Raw genomic sequence first — 12,578 nt, forward strand, 5'->3', positions numbered from 1 at the left:
AGCCTCCTGAGTAACTGGGACTACAGCCATGCACCAGCAAGCTCGGCTAATTTTTTGTTTTTTGTAGAGACAGGGTTTCGCCCTGTTGCCCAGGTTGGTCTTGAATTCGTGAGCTCAAAGTGATCTGCCCGGCTTGGCCTCCCAAAGTGCAGGAATTAGAGGTGTGAGCCACCGCACCTAGCCTCATCCAGTCTTTTAAAGCTTTAAGTTTCATGTACAAGCTGATAAATGTCCAAATTTATATCTTACCCCTGAACACAAGATTCATATATCCAGACTCAACATCTCCACTTACATCTGCCTAAATGTCTACCTAAATTGTAGCTTCTAATCTTCCTTTAATGTGTTCTTCCCACAGTCTTCTCTGTCTCAACAGATGGTACCTCTATTGTTTCATTTGTTCAAGTGAAAGACCTTGGAGTTATTCTTGACTTCTGTCTTTCTTGCACACCCCACATTCACTTCCACACCCCATTCATCCATCTAAACAGTAAATCATGTTTATATCCCTACCTTAAAATATATCCAGAATCTGAGTGCTTCTATCCAATTCCACTGCTACTTACTAACAGTAGCAGTAGTCTAACTCTTCTTACCTCCATATTGCAGTACCCTCCTAACTGGTCTTCCTGCCTCTGGCCTTGCTCCCAGTCCCACCCAAGGTCTGTCCTCAACAGAATGTAGAATGAGGCCATGTGTGGTGGCTCATGCTCATGCCTGTAATCCCAGCACTTTGGGAGGCTGAGGCAGACGGATCAACTTGAGGTCAGGAGTTCAAGAACAGCCTGGCCAACGTGGTGAAACCCTCTCTCTACTAAAAATATAAAAATTAGCTGAGCATTGTGATGGGTGCCTGTAATCCCAACTACTTGGGAAACTGAGGTGGGAGAATTGCTTTAGCCCAGGAGGCAGAGGTTGCAGTGAGTCAAGATCACACCACTGCACTCCTGCCTGGGTGACAGAAAGAGACTCTACTCAAAAACAAAAAACAAACAAACAAAAAAACCAGGTAGAATGATCCAGTTAAAATAGAAATCAGATCACAAAATTTTTCTCTGCTTAAAACCCTTTAATAGCTTCCCAATTCATTCAAGTAAAAGCCAAAGATCCTATAGTTGCCTACAAGGCCTTACATAGATTGGCTTTCCAGTACCACTCTGCCCTCATTTCTTGCTACAGCCTCCCCCAACCGTATTCCACATATTGGCTGTACCCGACTCTGCTTTCTTAAACCTGCGAAGTACATCATGCCTCAGTGCATTTGTACTTGCTGTTGCTTCTACCTAGAATGCTTTTTCCTCAGATATCCTCATGTCTCATAGCCTCAGCTCATTTAGGTCTTTACTCAAATGACACTTTTCAATGAGGCTTTCCTTGGTTATTTTTTCTAAAAGTTGGACTGTCTACCTTCTCTTTCGTTTTTTTTTTTTTCGTTAAACATTATTCCCATTAACATTATACATTTTACTTATTTTGTGTATTTTGCTGGCTTTCCCAGTAGGAGGTATGTTTCATAAGGGTAGGAATTCTTGTCTATTTTTGTTAATTCCTGTTTTTCCAGTGCCTAGAATAGTACCTTGTACATAATAGGCACTCAGTAAATGTGTACTGACTGACGTACTAATGACACTCAGTGCTATCAGGCATTCTCAACACAAATCATGCAAGACCAATTGCAGATTTATGTCTTTTCCATGTTATGCTCACTGTGGGACATACATTTATTGAGTTAAATGGTGGGCATAATTTCTCATAGTATTTTAAATGCTTCCCTGTGTTTACTTATTTTTTTGACTGAGTGACTAATTCACTTAAGTTAAACACATATACCATGTAACTCTATTTTGTATGTGGATGTGTGTATAGATACATATAAATCAATTATAAAATGTTAGTATAATTGTTTAAATGTAAATGCGCATTAGGAGTTGTTTATTGAAGAAACAAAAGATCTGAGTTCAGTGTTCACTATTAGCACTGTATAGACTTCTGATTTTAATATTGAATCTCCTAGATTTGCAGTTCTCTGTTATCCCTTGCTTGTATTTATTTTGATGATCCTGTGGATTTGAGAGAGTGAAAAACAGTAATTCACACAATTCTTCAATTTCATGTTGATATCTTTAATAGAGATGTCACTAAAGATCAGAAAATGACCCTTTAACCCTGTTGAAAATGAAATGAGGCTGGGCACGGTGGCTCACACCTGTAATCTCAGCACTTTGGGAGGCTGAGGTGGGTGGATCATGAGGTCAGGAGATCGAGACCATCCTGGCTAACATGGTGAAAACCCATCTCTACTAAAAATACAAAAAATTAGCCAGGCGAGGTGGCGGGTTCCTGTAGTCCCAGCTACTCGGGAGGCTGAGGCAGGAGAATGGCGTGAACCCAGGAGGCGGAGCTTGCAGTGAGCCGAGATTGCACCACTGCACTCCAGTGTGGGCGACAGAGCGAGACTCCGTCTCAAAAAAAAAAGAGAAAATGGAATGAATGGAATATACTTAGAATTGCAGCTATAAGGTATCTTGTCTCAAGGACAGTTAGTGACTGAAAAAATAGGCACTTCCATCTTTCAAAGGAGGACTGTCTGTGCTAGTATTGTATTAGACAGTAAACCTAAGAAGTGATGTGGCAATTTAAAGCTAGCTGTGGAACAAGCTTCATTATGTATGCTTTGCTGTATCTTCTGGTTATATGACAATGGCCAATAATGAGTTAAAAACTATTTGTGCTTCACAGGGATACAGGTATTTATATCTGACCCCTCAAGATTATAAGAGAGTCAGTGCTCTCAACTCTGTCCATTGTGAACACGTGGAGGATGAAGGAGAATCCAGGTAGGTATATATGTATTGGAATAATTTGGTCATGACTAAAGAAAGGAGAATATGGTATTTTTTTCCTTATTGTACGGCTGTTCATAACCTTGAAGAACACTGAAGATAACATAATCTAGATGTCTTAGGTTTATATCCAGCTCTACCACTTATTAGCTGAAGAACCTTATTATTGATTGAAGTTTTGACGTTTATAATACTTAAGTCATTTTAGAAAAACTGAAACATGTAAACAATTATGAAGAAAAAAATAAAAATTAGCCACAATCCTACCTTCAGGCCACAATTATGAATTTATATTATACTCTTGCTGTCTTTTCTGTAGACTTATCTTTTTTCTATGTGATTGAGATTATAACAAGAATTTCTTTTATAATTTATCCTTTTCACTAAAAACTATTTTTTTTTTTTTTTTTGAGACGGAGTCTCACTGTGTCTCCCAGGCTGGAGTGCAGTGGCGCGATCTCGGCTCACTGCAAGCTCCGCCCCCCGGGTTCACGCCATTCTCCCGCCTCAGCCTCCCAAGTAGCTGGGACTACAGGCGCCCGCTACCGCGCCCGGCTAGTTTTTTGTATTTTTAGTAGAGACGGGGTTTCACCATGTTAGCCAGGATAGTCTCGATCTCCTGACCTTGTGATCCACCCGCCTCGGCCTCCCAAAGTGCTGGGATTACAGGCTTGAGCCACCGCGCCCGGCCTCACTAAAAACTATTTTTGGGAAAATTTCCTGTATTCTTAAAACATTATTTAAGAATAGGATGCTTAATGGCTACATAGTATTTTATTATAATAAATATATTTGAACATTCAGACTATTTCTAATTTTTCACATCCCTGGGCTGAACCCCCTTAAGGGACATTTATATAAATTTCACATAAACTTTTAGGAATTAAAAGCTCTGATCATCCCTTTTTGCTTGATTTCTAGAAGTGAAATTACAGGTCAAAAAGTCAATTTTAAAGGGTTTTAAAAAATAATTTTAAATTGCCTTCCCAAGATTTGCATTCCTGTCAGCAGTATAGAATAGGATTTGTTTCCCTCTTTAATTTTTCTTCACCCCTGCCAACATTGATTATTGTCAAATAATAAAATGGAATAAAAACGGCAATTGTTATTTTAACTTGTATTTTTGACTCCCAGTGAAGTTGAACATTTTCATATAATCTATCTGCAAGTATTTTTAAGAATGTTAATTGCTCGGCCAGGTGTGGAGTTTCAGGCCTGTAATCCCAGCACTTTGGGAGGCTGAGGCAGGCAGATAGCCTGAGGTCAGGAGTGCGAGACCAGCCTGGCCAACATGGAGAAACCTTATCTCTACTAAAAATACACAAATTAGCCAGGCCTGGTGATGCATGCCTGTAGTCCCAGCTACTTGGGAGGCTGAGGCAGAAGAATTGCTTGAACCCAGGAGGTGGAGGTTGCAGTGAGCTGAGATGACACCACTGCACTCCAGCCTGGGTGACAGAGCAAGACTCCATTTCAAAAAAAAGAAAAAAAAAGAAAAAAAAGTTCATTGCCCTAATACTATTTACTGAAAATTTATTTTTTTGTGTTTTTTTGTTCTGTCTACTCTTGGGCTAATACCACAGTATTTAAACTATTCTAGTGGGACAAATTTTCTCACATTTTAAATTTTTCCTCAAGTATTATTGGCTACTTTTGCTTTTTTTAATGTAGAGGGTTTTTGTTTTTTGTTTTTAGAGACAGGGTTTCACTCTGTTGCACAGGCTGGGATGCAGTGGTGTGATCATAGGTCACTGAACCCTCAAACTCCTGAGCTTAAGAGATTGTCCCATGTCAGCCTCCCAAGCAACTGGGACTATAGACAGGCGCTGTCACGCCCAGCTAATTTTTTTTTTTTTTTTTTTTTTTTTCCGAGATAGAATATTGCTACGTTCCCCAGGCTGGTCTCGAACTCCTGACCTCAATCCTCCCACCTCAACCTCTCAAGTAGCTGGGATTACAGGTGCAAGCCACTGTGTTTGGCTTGAGGCTCATGTTTTTCTAATTCCAAAAAAGTTTTCATAATGATTTTGATTCAGATTGCATTGAGTTTACACATTAATTTAAGAACTGGCATCTTCATAATACTAACTTTCCCCAAAAAGAGACATGGTATGTTTTTCCATTTGTATGAGTGGTTTTTTTGTTTTGTTTTGTTTTTACGTTTTGTAGTTTTCTTCATATAGGTTTTGCCAGAGGTTCCCAAACTTTCTTGGTTCATCGCATCCTTAGTGTTTCAGTAATTTTTTCATAGCACCCCTAGAGTATAAGATACACTTAATATTTCTGCTTATTAGGTAGTTAAACAATAAGTATTTGTGTCCTAATAACTTAATAATCATTTGAAAAAATTATATACATAAATTGAAAAAATTTATTCTTAAATAATTACAGTTACTTACTAATGAGATATTTGTGTCAGCATAACATCTCAAACCTTGGAATCAGCTTGGATATAGCCACCCACCTTTCTTGTTCTTCATTGAGTTTTCACAGAAACTTCAAAAATCTAGCTTTGCAAAGACAGGACATTTTCAAAAGGAATGTAGCACTATTCTAACAAACTGTGAACTACTCTGAACTATCTAAAGCTAGTAGTTCACATAGGGTCACAGATATCACATATAATAGTGCTTCTCCCAAAAATTTAAAATATCTTGTAATGCTTCTGGGAGTTCATCATGGTGCCTTGGGGCACAATATGGTTATGGTGAGATTCTGCCAATTTCTTCATGCTTATTTCTAAATAGTTTGCATTTTTTCTTGCTACTCTGAATGGGATTTTTCCCCTATGATATTTTTTAACTCTTCATTTCTGGAATCTATGAATATTGAGTTTGTTACAGGCAAATCTGGCTGGGTCCTTGAATATTTACGACTATATGGACCTTATACGAGCAGGCACACACACACACATATACGATTAATGTAGTTAATTAACCCCCTTAAGGGACAGTAGCTTCATTTCTGATATAACTTTAGGACAGAGTCTAGATACAGAACAAAAGGAAGAACTGGGAAATTATTGGATATTAGGAGAGGCTAAAAATAGAAAGACAGCAGAATCTGGGAAGCAGAGATGCAAAGTCACAGATCAACAGCAAGGGCAAAGAAAAAGAATTGATGGAGGGCTGGAAATGAAGAAGGGAGCAGGAAAATATGGGGCCAGGAGGAAGTATTTTAAGAGCCACTATGGGGTACTTATTTATTATTTCAATTTATAAAACTATGCCCACTGCCAAGCCTTCTGGGTATAGGTGGAACAATAAATAATATATGCCCATCTCTACTTTCAACTTTGTATTTTTCCTTTCTTTTATTAGTTACATTCCCCATCTCCCATTTCCCATTATCAGCTATCACTCCTAATCCCCTGCCAGGAAGACAGATGAGTGACTCCCACTAGATCCACAGGATGCTTTCTGGACAACTTGGTCAGCATTTCACTTCTACACACATTCCACCTGCCCCTCCAGAGGACATATCCAGGGACCCTTGTGTATATATTTGATATTTATGAAGGAGCAGGAATGAGAGTTCAGTATTTTGACCTTCGTTTCATCCCACCTTAGAAGAGGATTTTTGACTTGAGAAACTAAGCTGAGCATTCATTCTCCCTACCACTCTGTTTGGATATTCTCTTCCTATGTAAAATTGTCTAAAATTGTTCATATGATGCCTGTTGCTCATTACAGAGATATACATTGACCTTGCTTTTAAAAAATTTGTTCTAGAAAATAAGCGAGGGCATCTAAAATCTGAGGGCCATCTATAACGTCAAACCTTCTCCTTGTTTGCTTTAATTTAACTTTCTTGTCAACCCTTAGAGGTAGATATTATTATTCCCATTTTGTAGAAGTTATTATTATCTTTAGAGTCACACTCCTGCGTGTATCAGAGCAAGGATTTAAATCTCTCTGCTTGGCTGGGCATGGTGGCTCACGCCTATAATCCCAGCACTTTGGGAGGCCGAGGCGGGCGGATCACAAGGTCAAGAGATTGAGACCATCCTGGCCAACATGGTGAAACCCTGTCTCTACTAAAAATACAAAAATTAGCTGGGCATGGTGGCACACACCTGTATTCCCAGCTACTCGGGAGGCTGAGGCAGGAGAATTGCTTGAATCCGGGAGGCGGAGATTGCAGTGAGCCGAGATCATGCCACTGCCCTCCAGCCTGCCAATAGAGCGAGACTCCGTCTCAAAAAAAAAAAAGTCTATCTGCTTAATTCCAGATTTCGCTCTTCCTATTAAGCCATATTGCTTCCAGGTAAAATAGGCCCAAGCTAAGAAGGAAATACATATAAATGAAGAGTATAAAAGGAAGCACATAAAGCCCTGGTATTAAATATAAGCTTTCAATGCACTTTTAGCAGACTTTTAATGGTGATTATTATTTTAATGGCTTGTTGTTACTGTGTTTAACCTTCGTAATTTGACATGGCCATATCCAATAGGTACAAGATAACAGATATTATTGGGAAAGAAGAGGGAATTGGACCTGAGAACCTTCGAGGTTCTGGAATGATTGCTGGAGAATCCTCATTGGCCTATAATGAGATCATTACCATCAGCCTGGTAAATCTTTCCAGAATGTGAAATTTTTGAAGAGTTAGCTGTGTAGCTAGGTTTATTTTTTCTCTTATCACTGCTGTTCTGTCCCAAATGATTCTTGAAGATTGTGTGTCTACAGTTTTATTTTAATCACACATGATAATAGGAAGATAGGATAATATAAATAACTGAATTTTTCAAATAAACCCAGTACTTTGTTTTAGCTTTTAGTTTAACTTCTTTTTATTTTCTTCCTTTCTTCTCTTTTCCTTTTTTTTTTTTTTTTTTTTTTTTTGAGACAGAGTCTTGCCCTGTCACCAGGCTGGAGTGCAATGGCGTGATCTCAGCTCACTGCAACCTCCGCCTCCCGCGTTCAAGCAATTTTCCTGCCTCAGCCTCCTGAGTAGCTGGAACTACAGGCGCGTGCCACCATGCCCAGCTAATTTTCGTATTTTTAATAGAGACGGGGTTTCACCATGTTGGCCAGGATGGTCTCAATCTCTTGACCTCGTGATCCACCCGCCTCGGCTTCCAAAAGTGCTGGGAGTACAGGCAAGCCACCATACCCAGCCGCTCTTTCTTTTTTCTAAGAGACAGGGTCTTACTCTATCACCCAAGCAAGAGTACAGTGGTGCAATCATAGCTCACTGCAGCCTCTACCCCCTGGGCTGAAGTGATCCTCCTACCTCAGCTTCCAGGTAGCTAGGACTACAGGCATGTGCCACCACCTCCAGCTAATTTTTAAATTTTTTGTAGTGATGGGGGTCTCGCTATTTTGCCCAAGTTGGTCTTTTTTTTTTTTTGAGACAGAGTCTCACTCTGTTGCCCAGGCTAGAGTGCAGTGGTGTGATCTCAGCTCACTGCAACCTCTACCTGCCGGGTTCAAATGGTTTTCCTGCCTTGGCCTCCCGAGTAGCTGGGATTATAGGCACGTGCCACGATGCCCAGATAATTTTTGTATTTTTACTAGAGACAGGGTTTCACCTTGTTGGCCAGGCTGGTCTCAAACTCCTGACCTCAAGTAATTCATCCGCCTCAGCCTTCCAAAGTGCCGGGATTACAGGTGTGAGCTTCCTCGCCTAGCCCCAAGGTGGTCTTGAACTCCTGGGCTCAAGCGATCCGCCCACCTCAGATTCCCAAAGTGCTAGGATGATAGGCATGAGTCCTTGCACGCAGCCTGAATTTTGCATCATTGTATTTTCTTTTCTTTGACCATGAAATTTTTTTGTGTGTGTTGTTATCAAACAGACTTCATAAAAAGCAATGTTTATTTCTGTTAATTTGGATTTTACTTATCTATGCCTTAGTTCTTACAGCTTCAGAGAGGACATAAATATGTGACATGTAGAATTTATTTTTTAAGGTGACGTGCCGGGCCATTGGGATTGGGGCTTACCTTGTCCGGCTGGGACAGAGAACCATCCAGGTTGAGAATTCTCACTTAATTCTAACAGGAGCTGGAGCCCTCAACAAAGTAAGTTTTTAGGGTTTTGAAGAAGTTTACATAGCTGATTGAAGATTATTTTGTGAATTCTTAATTCAAGATCCTGATTGGAAGGAAGCAGTTCAATCCATGCCTTCCTCAGTCTATCTCTTCCCCTCTCCCTCCATCTTTTCTGCCCATTGACTTGCTTGCCTTTTTATTCATTCATTCATTTATTTCATTTCTCAACTATTTTGAGTACTTACTGTTTTCTAGGCACTGTTCCAAGCCCTATGTATATGTTAGTGAACAAACTATATAAAACCACTGCTCCAAAGCACTTAACGTTTCAGTGTCATTGTGGAAAGACAGAATTAATTGAACGCTTCTGTTTTGTCCCTCCTCTCCTCTCTTTTTCTTAATCTATTAGTAAAAGATGTGAGGAGATCTGTACTCAGACATTGAGCTGTCTCTGATTCCAGCTGTGCTAGTTCCCATTTCAGACCTACATTATGAATTAGGTACTGGCCTAGGTGTTGAGACTATGAAGTTTTAATGATTTTGTGAAATCTGTAAATACACCTCTCGATAAGGGCACCGATGGTGGTCTCTTGTATATAGAAGAAATATTTGGCAAATATTGAGTGGGAAGATGGGTGAATGGATGCATGGATGGATTACTGGGAAAGAGTATGCATAAAGATTTATCTTCCCTTCCAAAGAAAGGTTTGTACTTTTAAAATCCAACTTTACAAGGGCTTTTCCAAGGGGGGAAAAATGGATGGTTGCAGTCACTGTTCGTAAGAGTGAAAACTATCTAAGAATACCTGAATATATAAAGGACAGTGCAGTTCTGACACCTTTGCAAGCATAGGAAAATTATTTTCTCCTCAGGGCCAGAAAAATGTAATGGAATAGTCTGAGACTGACTGCCCTTGTGCAACTTATATAACCTCTCAACTCCTCAGCTTTCTTATCTGTCAAAGGGGGATAATAATTTAAACCTTTAAATAATGTGGAGCTCAAATGAGAAAACATAAGTAAAAGTACCGAGTTCTACTGGACATGCCTAGATTCCCAGCTACTCAGGAGGCTGAAGCAGGAGGAGAGGTTGAACCCAGGAGTTTGAATCCAGCCTGGACAACATAGTAAGACCCCATTTCTTAAAAAAAAAAAAAAAAAGTACCTAGTTCTTGGTGAAAAGTGTTGGCCCGCATTAAAATTTCAATTTCCGTTCCTCTCTCTAACATGATTTGGTGATTGAGCTAAAATTTCAGTTTCCCGTTCCTCTCTCTAACATGATTTGGTGATTGAGCTTATGGAGTTAATACACGTACTAAATTGTATCGGATATTACATTTGCTCTACTTGCGGGAACTTTTTATCAAGTCTTGACTTTCAAGTGTAAAGATAAGAATTAAGTGTTCTATCATTCCCATTTAGGAAAAAGTTGAAAATTCCATTGGTTTAATTAGATTTTGTGGATGTCAGAAATTAGAGGAATCATTTGATGTGATCAGCTTGCTCTCTGCATTCATATAAACTCTGTATCCTCCTCTGGGCTTGCTTTTTCTCACCAAGGAACGGCACAGCAGTGCTAACAGTGGCGAACTTGGCTGTCTTCCTCCCTTTTTGGAGAGTAGCCTGGAAATAAAGGTTATGAACCACTACTATTAAAGATTATTATTGCAGTGGGAGAAACTGCTGAGAGTCTTAAGGTTGTTTTTTTTTAAGTTGCTCTTTTGGATACCTTCTTAGGATGAGATATTGATGAATGCTGAAGATAATTTTAGGTACCATTATCTATGAGAACAGAATGTTTGAAAGATTTTAAAAATTCTGTTCTCATAGATAATGGTACTTAAAAAACCTATATTTCCATGATGTTCCCATACCCAGTCAGAGAGCTAATTTCTGAAATGTATCTTCTTATATTGAGTTTCTTTCTCCCCCCTTCCCTGATACTATATTGTATACAAAGAATATTACAAAAAGCAGATGTTGGGTTTTTGGTTTTGTTTTGCTTGAAAACTTGCTAGTTGAATTTCATTTGTGCCATGAAGAGACATTAGAGATTGATTTCTTAAAATCTGACTGAATTGTTCTAATCAAATTCATTATATTCACCTTCATAGCTTACAGGGCTGCTTGTTAAAAGAAAAGCTTAGTTACAGGGTGAAAGACAAATAAAGCTATAGCTTTAACTTACCAAACAACGCTCACTTCTAAAAGGACATGATTGTTTTTAGCTGAAGGGAGTGATCAGATACAGAGGTTACCTAATGTTGCTCTGCCTGCTTCACTATCTTCATGTCAGCTCCTCTTAAGTATACAGCTGTGCTGCTGAAGACACCCGATTTCATGCAAATTCATTCAGACTGTCCTATCAGCCCCTTTGCCTATCAGGTATGAAAAAGGAAACTACCATGCTCAGATGGCTTCCTCTGACTAACTCCTTGTGCGTGTTGCCTTTGTGTGTGCTGGTGTCTTTCTTCATCTCTGTTTGCCTTTCTTTCTGTAGGTATCTCTCTGTATTGTGTACTCTGGGTGTGTGCAAGTCACCCTGAGTGCATGTCTCTTTCCGTGTGGGTGCTGATCTTTCTGTCTCTTTGTGTCTGTGTCTTGCATATGGATCCCCCTCTTTCTCTGTCTGTGTGCCTCCCTGAGTGTCCATGTGTGAGAAAGTCTTTGTGTATTTGAAACATTGTAGAGCCTCCTTTCTTAAGCCTTGGTGCTCATAGTATGTACCTGTGTAAAGTGGAAATGTAGGAGACATATGCAAGCCTATATACAGTCTTAGATTGTAAATATTTGACCCCCACCTTTTTGAGTCTTCATCCTTTATGTTAAACATTGGGGTGAAGAATAAGGAGTGAGGGTGTTCAGAGGTTGTAGGGGGAAAAATCTTGTGTGTGCAAGTGCCGATCCCGTTGACCCCTTTGAAAATTGAAATAATGATAATGCGCGTCTGCTGACTGCATCAAAGTATCAGCACATCAAAAGCCAGGAGGCATGAAATGCAAATGATAAAGTGAAAGCAGATGGATTGTGCATGATCGCCTGATGCCCAATGAATTTTAAAAGGTGCTGGTTTGCAGGAAGGGGGGGTTGGGGGGTTTTAGGGGGGACTGAAATAAACACGTTATCCCTGCAATTTTTTTTTTTTGTTCTTGATGCTCACTCCTGACAATATTTTTTCACACTTGAGTGAACACCCTCTCTCTCTCTCTCTCTACCTCTGTCCCCCTCCCCCTCCCACTCTCTCTCTCTCTTTCTGTCTACTCTCCAACCCCCCCGCTCCCCCCCCCCCCCCCCACCCCCACCTCTTACATGTCTCAGGTCATGTCGCTGCAGCTCCGGTGGAAATAATAAGATATAAACCACGAGGTTGTTATTTGCATAGAAATAGCATGGAGCCCCAGGCAGCAAGGGAGAAGGACACAGGGATCATTTGTCTAAAATTGTAATGAAAACTTTTGCTGAGGCAGAGATTTTTAAAAACTTACTTTCTCCCTGCTTTTCCCCTTTCTTCCCCTACCCCACAAACCCCATCATTGATTTTACTTAACATGCTTCAGTTTGAAGAGAAAAGATTGACACTCCACATATCATACTCCCATAATGCAGCAACCTGTAAATTGTTTGTTCCTTTAATAGATATGAAGCTGAAGAGACATGCATTTTCAACCTAATACACTGCATGTGTGCGCCAGGCTTTTATGGCTATACTCCATCTCGGCATACACATGATGTTGCCTGTCG

The 12,578-nt window shown here is 39.9% G+C and overlaps 1 protein-coding gene across 9 annotated transcripts in view; it reads left to right on the forward strand.

Moving 5' to 3' along the window:
- The window catches only part of ACACA (acetyl-CoA carboxylase alpha), a 332,443-nt gene that overhangs the window by 259,182 nt on the left and 60,683 nt on the right, over window positions 1–12,578 (forward strand). For all 9 annotated transcript variants that reach the window (XM_031657026.1, XM_031657027.1, XM_021928272.2 and 6 more), the window contains 3 exons: window positions 2,740–2,837; window positions 7,297–7,417; window positions 8,757–8,867. In XM_031657026.1, the coding sequence (XP_031512886.1) occupies window positions 2,740–2,837; window positions 7,297–7,417; window positions 8,757–8,867 (330 nt within the window). The remainder of the gene's footprint in view (window positions 1–2,739; window positions 2,838–7,296; window positions 7,418–8,756; window positions 8,868–12,578) is intronic.

Source organism: Papio anubis, chromosome 17 (genome assembly GCF_008728515.1).
Source record: "Papio anubis isolate 15944 chromosome 17, Panubis1.0, whole genome shotgun sequence".
Taxonomy (NCBI): Eukaryota; Metazoa; Chordata; class Mammalia; order Primates; family Cercopithecidae; genus Papio; species Papio anubis.